The sequence below is a fragment of the Nematolebias whitei genome, chromosome 16 (genome assembly GCF_014905685.2).
Source record: "Nematolebias whitei isolate Nwh7 chromosome 16, NemWhi1, whole genome shotgun sequence".
Taxonomy (NCBI): Eukaryota; Metazoa; Chordata; class Actinopteri; order Cyprinodontiformes; family Rivulidae; genus Nematolebias; species Nematolebias whitei.
This window is the reverse complement of record NC_056513.1, coordinates 11,406,731-11,428,794: the sequence shown is the minus strand read 5'-3', so window position 1 is coordinate 11,428,794 and position 22,064 is coordinate 11,406,731. Positions and strand designations below refer to the sequence as shown.

Sequence of the window (22,064 nt, the reverse complement as noted above, 5' to 3'; positions counted from 1 at the left end):
GTCCAGTTTTAAGACTTTACTTTTGATAAGGTTGGATTGTGCTACCATATGCTTAGACTACTAGATGACAAATTGACTTCATTTCCTTAAATGATTTGTTAAAAATGAATATTTTCATTTGATACTTTCTATCTCAACATGTGATCCTCGACCTGCCATTGTGTATCTGTTCCTACCAAACCCAGCCAGTTGAAGCAGATGGCCGCTTGTCCTGAGCCTGGTTCTGTTAAAGGTTTTGTCCTCATGAGGGAGTTTTTCCTTTCCACCGTCTCCTTCATGCTTGCTCAAGATGAGAGTTCTGCTCCTCAGATAAATAATGTTAAATTATTTTTATATACGAATGTTTCTGTTCAGTGTCCTGAGATGACTTCTGTTGTGACTTGGCGCTGTATAAATAAACTGAAATGAATTGAACTGGATTAGGGGAAAAACAGGAGTCGCATAAAAATCTTTATCTCTCAACATTTATTATTTTTCCTCACAACACCACAGCAAAGTTCAGCAGTACAGAACACGAAATAATGACCCTTTTCAAACAACAGCCAGTGTTAACGTATGAGGTGAACCTGTTCCCACTAAGCTTCAACTACAGGATTGTTGGTGGGCGATTACTTTTCAAGACAGATCTGCATCGGCAGTTCATGCTTCTGGTCCCTAATTTCCATATGGTTGAGCCTTAAACCACATTCTAGTCTAATCATGAAATGCATGTTTCTGTATATTACAGTACTTAACCGTGACCAATGAAGTCAAACAACAGATCTGCAAACGTGTCATTTCTATAAAGTGCACATTGTGTGTCTATGGTTATGAAAGTTTGTGATGAAACAAACATTAAATGACCTTTTTTTTTAAACCTAGAAAAAAAAAAGCAACACAATTGATCTGTACTCTATTGTCCAGGTAGGACAAGTCTACTTCTTGGCTTTGCCCTGAGCAGCCACAGCCTCCATGGCCTTTTTAACCGTCTCCTCGTCCCCCAGGAACTGCATGGGTCCCACGGGCTTCAGGTTCTTGTCAAGCTCGTACACAATGGGAATGCCAGTGGGCAAGTTCAGCTCCATGATGGCCTCCTCTGACATACCTAGGACACAGTGACAGACAAAAAGACCGATTTATTTGCCTGCAGTTGACACGGACAGTTGATCACTGTTGAAATAATAACTGGTGTTTGTTGGGAGGCAGCATTACGTGACTGTCAGAGAAAGGTCTAGTCTTAACGAAACCATCCCCAGTTTATCTGATTTTAGTGGGAGTTTTCACCAGAAATCACACAAACAAAGTTCTTGTTCAGTGATACAGATACGCACAGATTATGTGATCAATAACATACCAGCAGTGTCATCCACCCAACAATCACGTAAACCAGCAGTAGAGGACCCTCAGTCCAGTTTGGAACATGTTTGCGTTAAAAATAGTGTGAACGTTTATGAAGCTTTCACACTATTGTGATCCATTTTTCTTCCGTTAGTATTTCGATGCAATTCTTGTCCCGCAGTTGAAGTTATTTCAACAAATCATAAATCAAAACGTTCAGCTCTCTCAGGACAATCCTGCTATGACTTTTGGTAGTGGTGCAATTTAAGCTTTTTGAAATATTTAGCCTTTTCTGCCACATTTCCTCATAGAAAATGAATTGAACTCATTTTACATCCTTCAGATCTGTTTACAACCTTTTACTGCTCCTTTCACATTTTGCTCTGGTTTAGCTTCTTTCAGCTTCCTTGTGCAAATAAAAAAACAGCCAATTTCAAATCCTTTCAGCTAACTACAACATTTGTGCTTCTTCTTCACTTCTTTCTGCTAATTTCAGCTTGTTATGCTTCGTTCAGCTTATTTCTGCAAGTTCCAGCTTTTTCTACTATTTCAGCTACAGTAGCTGTTTTGTGCTAATTTAAGCTTTTTCAACTAATTCCACATTTTTTGCACTCATTTCAACATTTTTCAGCCTAATTAAACAAAAACGTGCTCTCTCCATTTCCTTCTGGTAATTTGAGCTTCTGCATTTTTAGCAACTTTTCAGCAGTTTCTTTTTTTTGCTAATTTCAGCTATTTGCAGATAATTTCCACTTTCTGTGCTCATTTTTGCTTCTTTCAGCCTTAATGGGCAAACACTTTCTCCCGCTAATCTAAGCTTGTTCTACCTTTTCAGCTACTTTTTGTTTTAATTTTTAGCTAATTTCAGATGTTTTCAAATAAATTCACGTTTTTATGGTAATTTTTGCTACGTTCAGCCTAAGTAACCCATTTCTGCTAATTTCAGCTTGTTGTGCTCCTTTGAGCTTTTTTCTGCTAGCTTCAGTTTTTTTTTTTTTTTTTGCTCTTTCAACTCTTTTTGATGCCATTTTTAGCTTTTGCAGGTAATTCCACCATTTTTAGCTCATTTCAGCTCTTTCCACTTCCTTCTGGCAGTTTATGCTTTCTGCCCTTTCAGCTACTTTTCAGCCTTTTTTTTTTGTTGCCGTTGTTGCCAATTTCAGCTTTTTTTTTTTTTAGCTCATTTCCTAATTTTTGTGCTCATTTAAAGCTATTTCAGCAAATATGTGTCCATTCTGCTTTCTTCTGCTAAATTAGGCTTGTTCTTCCATTTCATCTACATTTAACAAGGTTTTTTTTTTTTTTTTTTTGCTAATTTCAGCAGTTTTTCAACATTCATTTTTTTTTTTTTTTTCATTTAGCCGTTATTTATCCAGGTTAGTCTCATTGAGCCACGAGAACTCATTTTCAAGAGAGACCTGTTTTTTAGGGAGCACATGGTGGGGTTAAGGACCTTGCTCATGGGCCCAGAGTGGGGCGAATGAGGGTGGGGGCAAGTGTGGGTGTTTCATCTACCCCACCCACAATTTTTGATGTTGTCGGGGCCGGGGCGTGAACCGGCGATCTTCGGATCACAAGCCCACCTCTCTAACCTCTGCGCCATTCTTCTGCAATAAGCATTCAAACTGCATTTTCGCAGGAAATGCAATTTCTCTAGTTAGCTATTATTTTGTTCCATGTGGACAGCATGTCTGACTCACAACCCAGGTGCTGGCAGTGAGTTATAAAGCGATAAGCTAAAACTGGGGTTTCCCTCTGATTCGAGTCCTTTCAGACTTAGGAAATAAGAAGCAACTGTTACTGACATTTTTAGTTTTTGTTGTGCCAACAAAGTGGGTGTTTAAGTTTCAGGGTAAAATTAAAGCCGTAATAATCGCTGTCTGAGACAAAACTCCAAACTAGGGGTGCACTGACGACTGCAGTTTTCTGGCTGATCACGGATCTCTAAAAAGTCTGACCTGCCGATACCGATTTTGTGTTATAAGCGACACCGTCAGGTGTTATAAGGTCACAATGCACCTTCAATTTTGCAATCTTATTTTATTGAAAAACATACCCATGAACAATATCCTAGAAACAATACAAACTTGTTTTAACTGACCATGAGGTAGTGCTCTGAAATATAAATGAAGTTTAGACAATTGCTGTTAAAACTACAAAAAAGAAGGTAAAATCAGTTTCTCGTGTATCGGCCAATCTCCGATTTCCCAAAATTAAGGAAATCGGGACCGATAAATCTGTGCACCCCTACTCCAAATCTAACAAAAAGTTTAAAACTTGCATAAACAGACTATATAGTTTATTCCCACTATATACTTTGTTTTTGTTTTAGTCAAAATTGTGTAACTCTGAAAAGTACAAATATTGATGTTTCCCTATTTAGGCAGAATAACCGTGGTATTTTGACCTTGTGTATAAATATGTAAATTAGGCCTGTTGCGATAAATTATAAATCAATTAATCGCATGATGAATGAAAATGATCAAGCTCATTTTCATTTATCAACTTTAACATTTCTTCGTGTCTCTCTTTCAACTGAAGACACTGGATGACAAAAGGCTCAACTCCGGTGCTCTTCACTGACCCCTCCCTTTCTCTTTTCACTTTAAAATCTGTTTTAAACGTCCAAAATTGCGTTTTTGGATCGTTAAAAGCAGCTAAGCTACGAGCTAAGCTAACAGGCCGACCTCGGGAATAAACCTCCGTCTCGTTGAGCTCCAAAATTCACGGTTGAAACCCGTGCCTTCGTGTAAAAAGTTGTTTTTCTCTGCAAAAAGAAGCCGAGAACTCGTTTACTGATTTTTATTAAAAGCTTTGTGTGAAAAATGTTATGCTAAAGAGCTCAAATCACCGAGTGTACCCATGTCACCATGTCACGTCAAGGGCCCTCCCTCTCATTTTTCTTAAAGAGACAAGCTGCTCAACTATCCATGTTTGAATCAAACAGTTTTATACTGCCATCAGGTGGTCAAAAAAGGTACTAAATGCAAAACAATTCAACATTTCTTCTAAAATTTGACAATTACTTAATAAATTTCAAACAATATTATCGTTTATCGCAATAATTTCTGAGACAATTAATCGCCCAGCAAAATTTGTTATCGTGACAGGCCTAATGTAAATGTGTTGCATTACCTGCACAAATAATGGAATTGTTTACAATGCGTTACAAAACTACATATTAATCAAAATAAATAGGTACATAATTATAAGCAATAGAGACTTTTGATGATACTTTCAGTTATTTAAAAAAGAAAACAGGTGTAGGGCAACGTGTGGGTCAGAGGAGCACTTGTTTTGCCTTCTTGGAGCTAAGCTCACATTTTCACACCAGCTTGTTAATTTAATGACGAGCAGACGAAAATAAAAAATTGCTTCAGAGAGCTGCAGACGCAGTGTCATCTGTGTGATGGATTTAAAACACAAAAAGGAAATCTGCATGTTTTCTCACCCTCCAGATGCTTCACGATGCCCCGCAGGCTGTTTCCATGAGCAGCGATCAGGACTCTCTTTCCCTCCTTGATCTGAGGAACAATCTCTTCGTTCCAGAAAGGAAGAGCCCTGGCAATGGTGTCCTTAAGGCTTTCACAGCTGGGGAGCTGGTCCTCGGTCAGATCAGCGTAACGCCGGTCCTATCACGAAACAAATAGGTTGGTAATGTCAGCAACATTTTAACCACCAGGGCTAACTCTTGTACATGTAAGTCAGTTTTCTTCGGCCGTCACCTTGCTTATCTTTTGATAAAAGGGATGCTCCTCATCCATGGGTGGTGGAGGAATATCAAAGGAGCGCCTCCAGATCTTGACTTGAGCTTCTCCGTGTTTGGCAGCTGTTTCAGCTTTGTTCAGCCCCGTCAGGCCACCGTAGTGGCGCTCGTTCAGCCGCCACGTCCGGTGGACGGGCAGCCACATCTGGTCGATGCTGTCCAGAACAAACCACAGGGTGCGGATGGCTCGCTTAAGGACTGAGGTGTAGCAAAGATCAAACTCGTAGCCAGCGTCTGAGTCAAAACAGAAACGGTACAAGGGACGGGGTAAAAGGCTGTGTCACATTTTGCTGTGGTTGGAACATCTGGGTGATATAGTTTTCCTCTTACTAAGATTTGTACAATCCTTTTGATTTAGTCTTCAGCCACGTGGCTCTGGCAAACTATGATCTTTGCAAAATGCTGGAAATTTTTTGTCACATAAATTAGCAAGAGGTGTGTGCGTTTGCGTGTCCACCCCAATTACAACGTTCAGAAAACCCACGGGGGAGATTTAACCGAGAAACGACAGTCAAAGCTCGTCTGTGGCCCAATACCTTCTCTTTAAATGAATAGATTTCTATTACAGTGTAAATACTGATGTACGTCATAGACTGAAATGTAAATACTAAAGATATTTTAAAACAACACCAGAATGAAGTCCTCCTTAAAGTCTGCGTCATTAAGTTCCTTCAAATGTACTGGTTTTCAACCAGTGGTAGAGAGGTCAGCCTGCAATCAGAGGGCTGGGGGTTTGATCCCCAGAACCTGTAACTTGCCAACATGTATAATATCTCGTTAGGTATGTCACAATAACAAATTTTGCTGAGCGATTAATTGTCTCCGAAATTATTGCGATAAACGATATAGTTTGAAATTTGACAGTAATTAGTAATTATTGTCAAATTTAATGACGTTTCTTCATTTGTTTTGCATGTAGTACTTTTTGTTGACCACTGGGTGGCAGTATAAGGCTGTTCGAACCAAAGGATGGATAGTAAGGGAGCGAGCAGCGTGTCTCTAAGAAAAATAGCCTCTTGATGTGACTTGGACTGTCTCTCTTTGGTTCTCAAAATGGCAGACACTTGGTGTGGTTTGAGCCTTTTAGCATAGCATTTTTCACACTAAGCTTTTAATAAAAATCAGTACAAAAGTTCTCAGCTTCTTTTTGTAGAGGAAAACAACTTTCTACACAAAGGCACAAGTTTCAACTGTGAATCTTGGAGCTTTGACAAGACGGAGGTCCCCCCCCCCACCCGAGATCGGCCTGTTAGCTTAGCTGCTTTTAACTATCCAAAAACGGTATTTTGGATGGTAAAAATGATTTTAAAGAGAAAGGGAGGAGTCAGTGAAGAGCACCAGAGTTGAGCCTTTTGTCATCCAGTGTCTTCAGTAGAAAGAGAGACACACGAAGAAACAATTAAGCCGATAAATGAAAATGAGGTCAATAATTTTAATTTATCATGCGATTAATTGATTTATCGCGACAGGCCTATATGTAGTATGAGTGAGTAGGCCTGTCACAATAAACAACAAATCAGTTAATCGCATGATGAATGAAAATTATCAACCTCATTTTCATTTATCGGCTTTATCGTTTCTTCGTGTCTCTCTCTTTCTGCTGAAAACACGACTCAACGCCGGTGCTCTTCACTGACCCCTCCCTTTCTCTTTAAAATCTGTTTTAACCATCCAAAATCGTGTTTTTAGATCATGAAAAGCAGCTAAGCTGAGAAGATAAACTACGAGCCAAGCTAACAGGCCGACCTCGGGAAAAAAAACCCTGTTTTGACAAAGCTCCAAAACGCCTCCCTCACATTAAACACACTGCTCGCTCCCTCGCTATCCATCTTTCGGTTCAAACAGTCTTATACTGGCATCTGGTGGTCGAAAAAAGGTACTACATGCAAAACAAAGTAAGAGAAAACATTTCTTCTTAAATTTGACAATTACTAATTACTGTCAAATTTCAAACAATATCGTTTATCGCAATAATCTCAATTAATCGCTCGGTAAAATTTGTTATCGTGACAGGCCTATGAGTGAGAACAAAAAAAGTGCTATGGAAAGTGTAAAATATACAATAGAAACATTAAGTGTTTGTGTTTTAATTGATTAAATTTAAACTCTCAAAATCAATTATGGCCATCTGAGAATTTCAGTTTTTGTCTGTTGGGTTCATTTTGATAAGAGTGTAAACCTTTAATTTGCAAAAGAATGTGACTTCTTGTAAACTATAAACAATATTTTGCCAATAGTGATGTAATCTAAAAGCTTTGAACAGAGAAAACATTCGGAATAGCTGAAGCACTTTGCTGCATTCCCACTTCGTTTATTTGAAAAAGCAACCGACTGTCTTGATATTTTACAGCTTCAATGAATGACTGAAACTAGTTAGTGGGTTTCCCCCGGTACCGTAATGAGCAGTCAAAGCCGCCCACAGTTTCCCCTCCATCATCAGACCGCAGTCACCGCGTGCTTCAAAATGTTGCGCTGCTACACGGTTCAAGCGTGCTCACGGTGCATTCAAGTACGACTCGTAAAATCCAATATCAATACAAAAAAAAAAAAAAAAACGCTGAGGATTCAGTGTGCAAGACCCACTTTGATTCATTATTAATTTTTAAAAACAACACGTTAATTTTGCGACATTTATGGAAATATTAAACTCTGACCAAGACAATTCGTGGCCGCAGGATCATCTGCTGCTTTCATAAGCGCCATGACGTTTCAATTCAACAGCTTACGTCCGATAAGGCCCGCTGACGTTCACTGCCAGCTAACGTACCTTTCAGGGCCTGTCCTCCCCTCTTTGCCTCGTGTTCTCCGGTCTCACTCAGGTCCGCGTCGAACCACCCGCAGAAGCGGTTCTCCTGGTTCCAGCAGCTTTCTCCGTGGCGGATCAGAACGAGCTTGTAGGCAGCCATCCTCACACCGATGCCCTCTAAAAATGTACTTCCGGTAACTCTAATGTAGCGGGTTCCTTCAAAACGGCTCTCGAGTTAGTTTCGAGAACGTAACGAATCTTAAGTAGACAATGCAAGAATTTGAAGCGATGGAGAGTCAAGACTGCTGCTTGAGTTGTGTGACGAAAAAAGTTCGCTTCCTCACTTCCTGGTGGTTTCCACCAATCAGAAGCCGAGTTGAAGAAGAGAGGCTGGAGGATGCGCGCGGCGGCACGTCCGCAGATCGACTGCGTGGGCCAGCGTTGCCAGGCGTACAATAATAATCGTTTTTTAACGATAATTTGTCATCTGTATGATCAATAATTGTAAAAATCCCACAATGTACGATAATTTGACCGCCTCGGCACTGTCTCCAGCTGCAATCATAGCAGGATATCCCCCCACCCAGAAAATACAGCTGTAGTTATAAACATATTTACAACAGAACACTGTTTTTTATCTGTTTTGCATTTACGTTTTAGGACAAATAACCTGTTAGGTAGCTGGTGTTGCTTTAATCCATGATGATTCGAAAGAAGCCTGTAGAAAACAGTTTATTTCCTCCAAAGTTTATTTCTAAATGAACAAAAGTCAAAACAAAAGAACAAAACAATGTTAGCCAGGAGTAGTGCACATATAAACATAAAATTTAAATAAACATCAGTCTGTCTGATCAGAGCAGGTGATTCTGCACTCCACACCAGAGGAGGCGCTGTTCTCTCTTTTCAACTGTTTTAATACAAATTGTCAAGATAAAAACACATTATAGGCTTTTCACTGTTTATAATAATGTGGTATAGAAGGAGATAATGTTGAGATACTTCAAAGTGAAAACTGGGTGTGTGCGATAATTTTCTCAAAACACAACCATTTTAAGCTGCCGGTGGCTCGGTAAAATATTTCTGCATTTTCCATCTGGCAACAGTGGATACAACTAAGTATATTTAAATACTACTGTGATTTTGTACCCATATTTTATATTTCTGAGAATGTTGGAATGCACATCAAATGATTATCTTTCGGAGGTACCCTTCACTTAAGATGGCTGCCACAGCTAGCTTCATTAACCAACTAAAAATGGCTTTAACTCAGTCAGCGATGCATCTATTGAGCTAAAGTTTGGTGTGGTAGTAGCCAGTGGCAATTCTAGGATCTGACCTTTGGGGCTGCGCTTAGCCCCCAATACTGAATGGCTCTCGGCTTGAACAACGCAGCCTATGGTGTGGCTATTGAGAAGCGTAAAAGCTTACAGCACCTGGTATTCCAAGGCGGTCTCCCATCCAAGTACCCAGGCGTGACCCTGCTTAGCTTCCAAGATCAGATGAGACTGGGCGTGTTCAGGGTGGTATGGCCATAAACAAGAAGCTTAGTGACAATAATAACTTTTAAAGGATCATAGCAAACAAAGACTAAGCTTATGCAACCAGAAGTTGCAATATAGCTACATACAAAACACACAAAACAAAGCACAACTAGCTTTAAGCATTAACCTTTAATTTAACCATTAACCTCTGACTGCAAAATGTTAATGCAAAACCCAGCAATGCTGTTGGAGGAAAAGGGGGTGGAGCTCCTGCAGGTAAGGGGCGTTTACCTTCTAGACAAATTGATTTTTCAAATTATTTTTTTAGGGGTGCTGAGATCAAATTTAGGGGATGCTTGAGCACCCCCTAAAAGTGGCTACAATCGCCACTGGTCATATGCTGAGAGTCATTCACAACTTATACTCTGAGCACTAACTGATCACATGAGACCTGTTGCCAGTTAACTATGGGGGTAAACTCTTCTAGCAAAACATCTCATAAACCACTGGATAGATTTTAATGAAACTTCCATAAAGTAATCATTGAATGTACAATGACCATATTCATGATGACCACTATGGCCAAGTGACATTGGCAAACTTGAAAACAGTGTTAGCTCAGCCAGTCTTCTAGGTATTTAGGTACAATTTGTTGTGACAATAGCTGAACATGATCCTCAACACACACTCCAACTGTGGAGGACAACCTGGACATGTGGCCAAGGGCCGTTTGGCCTTCTTTATCTTGTCTATTGGATATTTATTAATTATTTCTTAGTTATTTTTACCTATATATTTATTTATCTGGAGCATGTGAACAGGGTAGCATCTTTAATTTGTTGTATTGTTTTCAGCAGTGTAATCAATAAAAGGCACCTTGATAAAGAAAAAGTGTGTAATGATCAAAGTCACTGTCAAACACAGTTAAATTAAAATAAGCTTTTCAATATGTACCACAGCGATTTTTATTGGCTGATCAAGTGTTGACTTGTTCTCAAACAAACTAGATTAATGTTATTCAACTGGTGGCCCAGTGGGCCACATCTTGCCCACAGTGAGCTCAGTTTGGTCTACCAATCAGTCAATTTAAAATTAAACTAGATTTTATATATATATTTTTTTAATGTATGAAAGAAACATGTCAAAAATCTGATATGATAAATATTTCAGTCAAATAGGTGATCCTGCTTGGGGGGGTGTGTATTTTTATGAAAATGTATCATTACATCATTGATTATTACATCACAGATTATTCCCAGCAGCCAAATAACCAACTAAAGGTTAACTCTTAATGTTTTCAATTGATTGACCAAATACTTAAGTCAGCTACATTAATCCTATAAAACATATTATTAATTCATGATGTATTAAAATGTAAGTACATTTTTTCAGTTTATTTGTGTCAGCTGCTCACCAAACTGTTTGATATCTTAACTTTCAAACTTCTTATTGTGTTTTATAGATTAATTTGATTTTAGGATTAAATGGTCTATTGTTATTTTGAATTTTCTGATTCTTTTAATGGGGCAGCATGGTGGCGCAATTGGTAGAGCTGCTGCCCCTCAGCAGCAGGCCCCTGGCTCAAACCCTGGTCCAGGGGCCCCTCTGGGTGGAGTTTGCATGTTCTCTCCATGCATGCGTGGGTTTTCTCAGTGTACTCCGGTTTCCTCCCACAGACCAAAAACATGCATGTTAGTCTGATTGGTAACTCTAAATTGTCCCTAGGTGTGAGTGAGAGAGTGAATGGTTGTTTGTCTTGTTTGTCTCTATATGTGGACAATATGTGGCCCTGTGATGGACCTGCGACCTGTCCAGGGTGCACCCCGCCCCCCGCACAGTGATCGCTGGACATGGGCACCCGTGACCCAAAATGGAAGAAGCGGGTAAAGATAATGGATGGATGGATTATTTTAATGAATGCCTTTCAATAATGTGAGACTAAAATAGATTTTAAGATTATAAAGACTGGCAACATTTTTTAAATAATCTATTTACTCTTCTGGCTTTTGCGAGAAACTAAAAAAACTCTTAGTTTTATAATGTACTGTACAAGTCAAGAAAAATTGAACCAAAAGCCTTTTTGTAAAGTTAATTGAGTTAAGGTCTCACATGTTCTCTGTGTATGAAATAACCGTGTCCAATCAGCGTAGGAGATTAGGGTTCCCGGAAAAAGAATCTGCACGCTGATTGGTTACTGAGCAACAACAGGTCCCGCCTCTTCCCGGAAGCTGACGGTCATCTGATTTTCTCTCTTTTTTTTTTTTCCGCTATGTTTTCCTGTTAGCGAGCGCTACATCAAAACAGCTGTTCGAGCTTTGTTGTTTCTTCTTTTCGACTTCTTTATTCATCCTTAAACCACGATATAAAGGTTAAAATAACCACACGGCTACCTCTAAAGTATGGACGAGACGAGTCCGCTTGTCTCTCCGCTGCGGGACTCTGGTGACTTTAGCTACTGCCCCGTGGAGCCCGCCAGCCCCCGCGGCGCCTTCGGAAGCACACCGGGCTCCGTGGTGCGTGTCCCGGCCAGCAGTCCGGACCGCAGCCGGGAGAGACAGCCGCTCCTGGATCGGGACCGAGGGCACACGTCTCGGGAGCCGCACCGGAACGAATTCCCAGAAGATCCCGAGTTCAGAGAGATCATCCGTAAGGCCGAACGAGCCATAGAGGAGGGGATCTACCCGGAAAGGATCTACCAGGGCTCCAGTGGAAGCTATTTTGTGAAAGACTCACAGGGGGTAAGAGGAGCTGCTCCTACAGCCTCCAACTGTTCTCACATCTGTGAATTTCTTGATTTTGCTGCAATCCTGACAAAACGAAACTGTTTAGGTGAAGTGCTAGCTGCTTGGAGGAAAGGCCTCTTTCATTGCCTTGGCAGAGATAAACTTAACATTTACAACTACTTGGCCCTAAATAAACATCTAAGCAATCAATTTAGCAATCAGTCCACTGAAACATTCAACAAGATAAATGAAAAACTGTCCCACATGTTCACTGGAAGCTGCAGTTCCAAACAATAAGGACCAATTCAAAGAGTTAGGATCTCTACAAATCTCTCGTTCATATATTAACTGTTTATTTCTGAAATAGCTGTTTTCAAGCTTGTATGTTAATGGTGCCTTTCCAGATGCGCAATAATGCACCCCCATACCATCAGAGAGGTAGATATTTGCAACTATGCACTGATAATAATAAATAAATAAAAACTTTATCTATGCTGTTAACAAGAAGCCTCGTTGATAGCCCCATTTTAACCCTTTTTCCATTAATTGAAATAAATTATAGACAAAACTGTTTGGCTCATACGGAATAATTCCTTAAATAAGCAAACATTAAAACTAAACAAAAACAACATTTTGTTGTGTTTGTTTGATGCAATGATTAATCATTTAAAGCTTTTTAAAGTGCTGTTGTCTAAGAATATAGGCAGGTGCTCATCATTTCTGATCCATTTGCCGAGGAGGAGAGCGTAGCATTGATCTCATCCATCTCCTTAACGTAAACATCAGCACTCGATCAGCGAGAATGTTCCTTTTTACCTTTCACTGTCAAGTAAAGTAGACGCTCTGGGTTTTTTCTGTTACAGTGTGTTCAGCTGAACAGAAGATGTTGAGCACACATTTTATTTGCTGCTGTAATAGTTTGACAAATTGGTGCGCGATGTCTCGGACAAATCAAGGAATCAACAGGGTGCGTTCCAGCTAGAACAGGGGTCTGCTACCTTTACAATCAAAAGAGTCATTTTTACGCCTTCGTTAACTAAATTACAAGTGTTCAGAGCCGCAACGACATGCTACAACTGTGATTATCAACTGGTGGTCTGTGGGCCACTTTAGGTTTGTTGGAGGAGAGTTTTGTGGGTGACATTATAAAGCTTAATGATTTTTAACATTTATTGATATTTTTACAATTCAAGACAAATTAAAAGACCAGATTATTATATGTGTTTGTGGAAAATTAATAAAAACTATGAACTATGCAGACCCATGTATTTGTTTTAATTGTGGAAAAATTAAATAAGTATAGAAATCAAGCATAAAGTTTAAGTGAGTACTGTATTTTTCAGACTTTAAGGCGCACTTAAAATCCTTTAATTTTCTCAACCGATAGTGAGCCTTATAATCTAGTGCGCCTTATGTATTCTGCTCATACTTACTGACCTTGAACCGATTTTACAAGGTGCTCAAAAATCTGTCAAAATGAACTTATTTCGCTTAATGCGCCTTATAGTCCGAAAAAGACGGTATGTTTTACTCCTTGTACTTGTTCCACTAGTCATATTTTTGCCAAATAAATTAGCTAAAACTAGTCCTTTTTTGTTGTTTGTGTAACAACTAATAAAATTCTGTTTTATGTTAGTTTTGGTCAACGCTTGAAAGAGCCGCTGCGGAGGAACCAAAGAGCCGCATGTGGCTCCAGAGCCGTAGGTTGCTGATCCCTGTGCTAGAATAATGACCATAAACCTTGATAAACGTCACCGGATCAAACTAAGAAGAGCCTTGAGTCGTTCACATATTGCGTCCTCTCAGTACTTTCACATCAACTGCGTCTGAAGTTGTGTAAAAAAAAAAAAAAGGAAGTGTTTTTGTGGACTTTGGCTTTGGATCGTTACAGTTTTCAGTTACTCTTTCTGCCTGGTTTTCAGAAGAAAGCCAAGTTTTTTTTTTTAATGCTAACCTAATTAAAAAAACAAGATATCTTTTTTTCAAAACCTGCTCTCTTCATCTCCCACTTCTCCACATTTATTAAGTTAGTCACCACCGTGTTAAGCGGTCATGTGCTGCCTCTCTGCGAGGACGTAATTCTCTTCTGACCATGTTTTATGTCGTAATTGGTGCCAGTGTTTGTGAGTGATTCCAGTGTAATGTGACATGTGATTTCTATACGGATATTGCGCCACACACCACAAATTTTCTCATCATTTCATTGTCATTTTCTTATCAAACTCTTTGAGTTTAACTTGAGCTAGATAACAGCATACACCATCAGTCCTCTAAGTTGGAGTGGTTTTAACTGTTTAATGTGTAAATAAAACTGAACTTTTTGCCTATTTACATTTTTATCATTCATTTCAGTAGTATTTTCCAGTTTTAAAACAAGATATTTTCATTGAATTGAAACATGATTATCGTAATGTTCGCTGTATAAGTTGCAGTTTTTTGCATAAATTAGCATAACTGCGACTTATACAGCAAAGTGACTTGTGTATTTTTTTTCCCATATTTATAACCAATTTTTGGCTGAGATCTGGCAATTTCATTCATTCTGACATGGAAAATATTGAACACTACCATTTTCAGCCACTAGAGGGCCTTCGACTAATATGGCTAGCCAAGTGTCTCATTAATAGGTAAAAGTGGCTATTAATGACTGGCTTTAGGTGAGCCGATTTGCCCTGTTGGCATGTATGCAGCTGGATATCTAATCGACTGGAAGACTTGATGATCTGTCTATCTCTGCTGCCATCTGTGGATTTTAAGGACGCATATTTAATTGGATTTACGATAACTGGTTCCTGCTTTTTGGATTCGGCTGGTTGCTGGTTTTATCAACAATCAAGGAAGTCGTCGGCAGCAAATTTGGACCCGAACACGCTGCTTGCCTTTATGATGGCTTGGTCCGTGTCTCGAGTATCCAGACTCAAATGCTTTGGGCTGAATGGATCAGATCTTGGGGATTTTACTCAGTCACGTTCCATCAGTGTGGCCATGTATTTTGGACATTTCGGAACCGAGTCGACCAACACAGACTCAAGGTAGATGTCATTAAGTTCTGCTTGTCCCCAAAACAACTGTGTGTTTATCTGAATTTGGTTCCCTTGGCTGACCTTGAAGGCCATCTTATATGAATTCGCCTGGAGAACATGTGATCTGACGCTCACCACCCTCTCCCTGAGGAATTTCCAACTGATAACCAAATGGAACCAGCTGAATAAACTTTGTGTCATCATTTCAGGACTCTTGGATTCTCATAGACGTTATTCTTGGCCATTCCTCGACATCCCTCGAGAATGTTTATGGATCTGACCGGAGGACATTGACTGATTATTCCATCCTTATCAGAACTCTTACAGTGACCTCGAGAACATCTATGAACATGCTGACCACTCTCGTCTCCTCCGTCTGCAGAACGTCTACGTCACTATGTGCTTGTTTGTGCGAGGTGTTTTTTTAATATGAGTTTTTTTTCCTCAGGCAGGAAAAAAAAAGTCTGATAGGAATTTTTTTTCACCTCCAACTCCTACATGTGTCCAGTTAACCACTGTTTTTGTCTGTCCAAACAGGTCTTACTTGTAAATGAGTCTTTGAGGCTCAGTGTGATTTATTTGTTTAAATAAAGGTTGAATGAATGAATGAACTTGGCTTGCCATACAAAGCCATGTTCATCTCGCTCCAGAACTCCTGGAGCAAACGTCAAATCAACTGCATTTCGCCGCACCGCCCAGGCAAAATTCAGCTGATTTAACCGTCAAAGTGCATTAATTAAGGAAAAGTTCAACTGAGACACGTCTTTACTATAATGTTGATCAAACAAATAATTGTTTTTAGGTTGTTATCTTGTAAAATTTTGAAGAAATGCACAGCAAGCCATCCCCTCTGTTCGCTCCTGCTTCCATTTATTGGCTTTTGAAAGGCAGCTGATTTGACCGTCAAAGTGCATTTATTAAGGGTTAGTTAGACTGAGACACACCTTTGCTATAATTTTGAGCAAACAAATAATTGTTTTTAAGTAAGGGTGCACTGATTGCAGTTTACTGGCCGATCACCGATTTCTAAAAAGTCTGACCTGCCGATTTCGATTTTGTTTTATAAGCAACACTGTCAAGGTCACAATGCACCTTCAATTTTCCAATATTTTATTGAAAAACATACCCTTGAACAATATCCTAGAAACAATACTAACTTGTTTTAACTGGCCATGAGGGTAGTGCTCTGAAATATAAATCACGTTCAGACAATTGTTGTTAAAACTAAAAAAAAATTGGTAAAATCGGTTTCTCATGCAAGTATTGGCCGATTTCTGATTTCCCCAAGTTAAGGAAAAAGAGGCCGATTTATCAGTGCACCCCTATTTTTAAGTGTTAATCTTGTTAAAGTCCTCCCATGCACGCTCCCGTGGCTGCCATTTGGCAGCCAGTCGATTTTTGGCACACCGGTCCACAATTCTGGGTTGTCAGCGGTGACGCGTAACAAACACGACGCGTCAGCGGTGACGCATAATAGATGTGACGTATATGGCGAAGCAACGTATTTGTTTTTTTTCCACTTTATTAGACATATTTGGACTGATGTGACTTATACGTGGTGCAACGTGTACGGCGGCAAGTGTGGTAATCTCATACACAGTAAAGGGTTTCCCTCTGTGAAATGGTCCTTTATCTTATAGAGATAATTATTATCTTATTAATAATTATTTTCTTACTTATTGAGCATGAGTCCTTGATCCTCATTTTTCTGTTTATTGTGCCTTCACAGAAAATCATCGGGGTGTTTAAGCCCAAAAATGAAGAACCTTACGGCCATCTGAATCCCAAATGGACTAAGTGGCTCCAGAAACTGTGCTGTCCCTGCTGTTTCGGGCGCGACTGTTTGGTTCTAAACCAAGGTTACCTGTCAGAGGCCGGGGCCAGCCTGGTCAGTCAGAAACTGGAGCTCGATATTGTTCCCAGGACCAAGGTATTGACTCTACGTTGTAGAAGAACTTGTCCATGTCAGCTCAACAAGTCTTTTTCAATATGTCTTCATGCTATCATTCTGCATTTATTTTCTCTGATATAGAGACGTTTGTATTGTAAAGAAACTCCAAATATTAGAGCCATAGTTGTTGTTTTTTGTTTAGAATTCCTTAAATAAAAAAAGCAGATTTACCTAATTTAGGTCCAGGATTTAAGGTAAAACATAATACACTTCTCCGTGTTAGTTTCTTGGGTCTTCTGTGAGCTTCGGCTACAAGGTTTAACCAATCCTTTGGAAACTTTTCAACAAAAATTTAGTCAAAACAAATCAAGTCTCAAGTTTTATTTAAATTAGACAAAAATGAGATGGCACTTATACCGACCTTTAAACCTGTTGTAGTCCTGAATTCAAACGTTTCATAATTTATCTCAACTTATCTAACAAAGTTCAGTCAGGTCACCTGGACGGTTTCTTTTTTGCTGAGACGTTTCCTCCTTCATCCAAAGGACTTCATTAGTCCAAGGAGCTGCAACAAACTTGGTTTCACAAGCAGCTCACTCACATAGTGAACCAACCAGTTTGTTGGTGATAAGATGGTTTCTGGGGCCTGACCTCTTCCTCATCGACTCCTCTGAGGCAGCCATAGCCAAAGTGGTTCAAAACATCAAAGTTCATGCTCAATAATCCAGGTGAAACATCCAACAAAGTTCAGTCTTGCCCTCTGGATGGTTTCTTTTTTTGTTTTGAGGCCATAGTTGCCTCAGAGGAGTCGACAGGGGAGAGGGAGGGCCCCAGAAACCATCTTATCACCAGCAAACTGGTTGGTCCACTATGTGAGTGTGCTGCTTGTGGAACAGAGCTTGTTGCAGCTCCTTGGACTGATGAAGTCCTTTGGATGAAGGACGAAACATCTCAACAAAAAGAAGCAACCGTCCAGATGACCTGACTGAACTTTGTTGGATTTTTTTACCTGGATTATTGAGCATGAACTTTGATGTTATCTCAACTTAATTTATTCAGTAATAAATACATTCCAAAGACAGTTGGCATGGTCAGGCTTTTGAAAATACCTAATGTTCGTTCTCACAACTCAATGTTTTGGTACTGATGATGCAAAGTGATGAAAATTTTAGGCGTTCCTTTGTCTCATTCTTCCTACAAACCCATCTGAAAGTGTGTCACAGTATAGAGTTTTCATTGTTGCATTTTTTTAATATCAAAACTTCTCAGAAATTCTCTATTCGGAGAAGCCGCACCACCATTTATTTAGCTCCCCTCTTAGCACACCCTGATTTGATATTTTGTTTTTGAATATGTGAGTCGAATATTATTTATGCAGAAGTAAAATAACTTAAAACCTCAAAGATGCTCTCATAAATCTTTAAATAAAACTGTAAATATGATTAGTTTTATGTAAAACTGTCTGTAAGATTTTGGATAATTTCCACATTTTTATCATTTGTCTTTAACAAATCCAAGATTTCAGATTAAAACCTTACAACAGAGCTGACACGCAATATTCAAAAGCATCGAGCTGTCGTTTTCTGAGACAACTTTTCCGTTTCAGGTGGTGTACTTGGCAAGCGAAACGTTCAACTACAACGCTATAGACAGGGTGAAGTCCCGAGGAAAGAAGCTAGCTCTGGAGAAGGTGCCTAAAGTGGGCCAACGGTTCCACAGAATCGGACTGCCGCCTAAGGTGAAGTAAAACAAAATGTTTCTGCACCGATCACTTCAACTTCAGTCAATATCTGTCATCTAGTGTCTGTACAGTTCAATAATAAATGTAAAAATCCTCTTTAAACATTCAAAAACAAAGAAATGATGCACTTTATCACAATTTCATTAAATATCGTGTTGTGCAAATTTTCATTGGGTAAGTTTTTAATTTCACAGTGTTTACATGCAGTCCATCAGTACCAATGTTCTACGATAATGCCAAAAAATCTTAAGTTGAACAGGACTGTTCAACTGGTGGTCCGGGGGCCAAATCAGGTCCACAGATGAGCTCCGTTCGGTCCACCACTGGGTTCATTTTTAACTAAAACTAGATTTTAAACTGTAAAACAAACTACCAATCAGCCTAACATGCATGCTTTTAGTCTGTGGGAGGAAACTGGAGTACCCACAGTAAACCCACGCATGCACGGAGAGAATATTTAAACTCCAAACAGAATGGCCTCCTGTCCGGGATTCGATCCGGCGACCTCGCTGAGAGGCAGCAGCTCTACCAACTGAGCCACCGTGCTGCCTACAGTAACATCTCATGTAATAAAAGTTTAGCAAACTTTGTTTCTGCTTCTGTGCCTCCAGGTTGGCTCCTTCCAGCTCTTCGTTGACGGATACAAGGATGCAGATTTTTGGCTGCGGAAGTTTGAAGCGGAACCTCTGCCTGAAAACACCAATCGGCAACTCCAGCTGCAGTTCGAACGACTCGTAGTCCTCGATTACATCATCAGAAACACGGGTTGGTAAACTTCTCTACTAAAAAATAATCCTTAAATAATAAAGTCTTGATTTTATTTAGCAGTTGTTACACTGTTGAAGCTCCTGTCAGGGGTCACTGCTGAATAAAGGTTTGCCTTTTTGTAATCTAGACAGAGGAAATGACAACTGGTTGCTGAAGTACGACTGTCCCATGGATCCTGGCAATAGGGTGACACACACACACACTTCTGTGCAAAATTAGGCACTCTGTCATTTGTTTTAACCATTTTTAAAAATCCAACAAAGTTCAGTCAGGTCACCTGGACAGTTTCTTTTTTTCATCCGAAGGACTTCATCAGTCCGAGGAGCCACAACAAACTGAGTCCCACAAGCAGCACGCTCACGTAGTGGGCCAAACAGTTTGCTGGTGATAAGATGTTTTTTTGGGGGCACGCCCTCTCCCCCGTTGACTCCTCTGAGGCGGCCATAGACTACGTCTATGTGAGTGTGCTGCTTGTGAGACTGAGTTTGTTGTGGCTCCTCAGACTGATGAAGTCCTTTGGATGAAGGACAAAATGTCTCAGCAAAAAAAGAAACGGTCCCTATGACCTGACTGAACTTTGTTGGATTTTTTTTACATGGATGATCGAGCATGAACTTTGACATTTAAAAAAATATTTATAACGTGTTTAAATAATAACGAAGAAGAAAATAAACAATTTTATTAATGTTAGAGGATTTACGTCAATTAATTTTTCTGCATAATGTTTTGTAAATTTAAGAGACCACATTGGTAGATAAATGACACCATAATGCAAAGTTTATGATGGACCTTTACTTCTCTATAACTTGACCAACTGTAATGGGGGGTAAAATATTAATTGGGCAAAAAAATGATGTCTTTATTTGGGCAACACAAGAATCAGTGCAGATATTAATCTTTGAAAACTAAACACAAAACCCTCTTAACAAATGTCACTGCTGCCAGCTTCATGGCTCCTTGTAGGACACTTACCATATAAATGCATCTTTAAAAAATGCCGTTTATAACGAAATGTGTAATTTTGTAATAATAATTAATTTTCATGTCATTGGTTGCTGTATAGTTCAGCAGTCTTACCTTAAAACTTTAAATGTAAATAATGATTGACACTCTCAGTGTTAACTTTTCACAAGTATTTTTAATCATTTTGTAATTATTTAGAAATGTCTAGAGTAGCACTTTATTGATAATCATAGAATAGCTGTGTTGTGATATTAATATTTGGGCTGTGTATTGAATCATTTAGGAATCTTATGATTCTCAGTCATATTCAGGTTTTGTTTAATGTTTCTCCGTTGATATACGGGTTATTGAATCTCCCCTTTGATTCTGTTGTGTCAAACCTGTTGTGTGCATGCTCTTTGTTAAAGTATTCTGATTCTCTCCAGGACACAGACTGGATAGTAGTAAAGGATCCCATCATCAAGTTAGCAGCCATAGACAACGGCCTCGCCTTCCCTCTCAAACACCCCGACTCCTGGAGAGCTTGTAAGAACTTACACCATACGAACAGGATTCGATCTGCGGTCATACGAAGTGGATATCGTTAAAAAACGGTTTAATTTTCTGATCAACAGATCCCTTTTACTGGGCGTGGCTGCCCCAAGCCAAAGTTCCTTTCACAGAGGAACTCAGGGATTTAGTCCTTCCCAAACTTTCTGACCCAAACTTCATTAAAGACCTTGAAGAGGACCTCTACGAGCTATTTAAGGCAAGAAGGGCTTCATTTTATTCATTCAGCCTTTATTTATACAGATTAGTCTCACTGAGTCACGAGGACTCATTTACAAGGGAGACTTGTTTTAGACAAAACCACAGATGAGGTACACATAACAATAAAAAGCATATAAAATGAAAAGCAAATATAAGTAGTGATATAAAACAAAATAAACTGAAGCTACATTATGAAACAAGGTAAAATACTAAAAACAGGAACATGTCTGCGTTGGATTTTTGCATTGAACTTAACAATTGTTTAAAATCTCTTAGAGAGGTCAAGGTTGAGAGCTTCAGGTCTTGTTGCAAGGTGTTCCAGGTTACAGGAGCAGAGTAAGAGAAGACTTTTTAACGGAGTTCAGTCCACACTGAGGGGACGCTGCAGGTAGTGATGTCTTGAGAGCGCACGCTGTAGCTGCACTGACGACGTGACGTGGGAGATGAAGGCAGCTGACCAAAGAGTGATTTAAAGATAAAAATGTACCAGTGAGAGAGTCTGCAGGAAGTTAATAATGACCAGTTAACCTGTGCATACAGGGTTCAATGGTGGGTACGGTAGTTAGAACCAGTTACGAGTCTTAGTGCACCGTGATAGACAGTGTCCAACATCTGCAGGGTGCTTGCAGGAGCATTCATGTAAATAATGTCACTGTAGTCAATGGAGGGAAGGAAAGTGTCAGTTACAAGGTGTTTCCTACTATTCAGAGTTAGACAAGATCTATTTCTGAAAAAGAAACCCAGTTTTAATGTCAGTTTCTTTATCAAGTTTTTGACGAGGCTTAAAAGAGAGATGTGAATCAACCAAAATACCCAAGTATCCTGATGCATGCTCAATAATCCAGGTAGAAAAATCCAAAAAAGTTCAATCTGGTCCTCTGGACATTCAAAAAAA

The 22,064-nt window shown here is 39.5% G+C and overlaps 2 protein-coding genes and 1 pseudogene across 2 annotated transcripts; 1 reads left to right on the top strand and 2 right to left on the bottom strand.

Moving 5' to 3' along the window:
• Positions 1-457: 457 nt before the first annotated feature.
• pgam1b (phosphoglycerate mutase 1b) lies at positions 458-8,185 on the bottom strand. Its single transcript, XM_037690195.1, has 4 exons — positions 7,851-8,185; positions 5,043-5,317; positions 4,769-4,949; positions 458-1,084 (listed from the first exon to the last, which is right to left on the bottom strand). The coding sequence occupies exons 1-4, from the start codon at positions 7,987-7,989 to the stop codon at positions 915-917; spliced, it is 765 nt and encodes a 254-aa protein (XP_037546123.1). The 5' UTR covers positions 7,990-8,185; the 3' UTR covers positions 458-914.
• A 1,065-nt stretch (positions 8,186-9,250) lies between these two features.
• LOC119423269 lies at positions 9,251-9,366 on the bottom strand (annotated as a pseudogene).
• Positions 9,367-11,557: 2,191 nt separating this feature from the next.
• pi4k2a (phosphatidylinositol 4-kinase type 2 alpha) lies at positions 11,558-21,544 on the top strand. The gene is made up of 8 exons (XM_037690503.1): positions 11,558-12,048; positions 16,786-16,986; positions 18,554-18,685; positions 19,300-19,453; positions 19,584-19,642; positions 20,845-20,944; positions 21,034-21,232; positions 21,499-21,544. Exons 1-8 carry the CDS (start codon positions 11,710-11,712, stop codon positions 21,542-21,544), a joined length of 1,230 nt encoding a protein of 409 aa, XP_037546431.1. The 5' UTR covers positions 11,558-11,709.
• Positions 21,545-22,064: the final 520 nt, after the last annotated feature.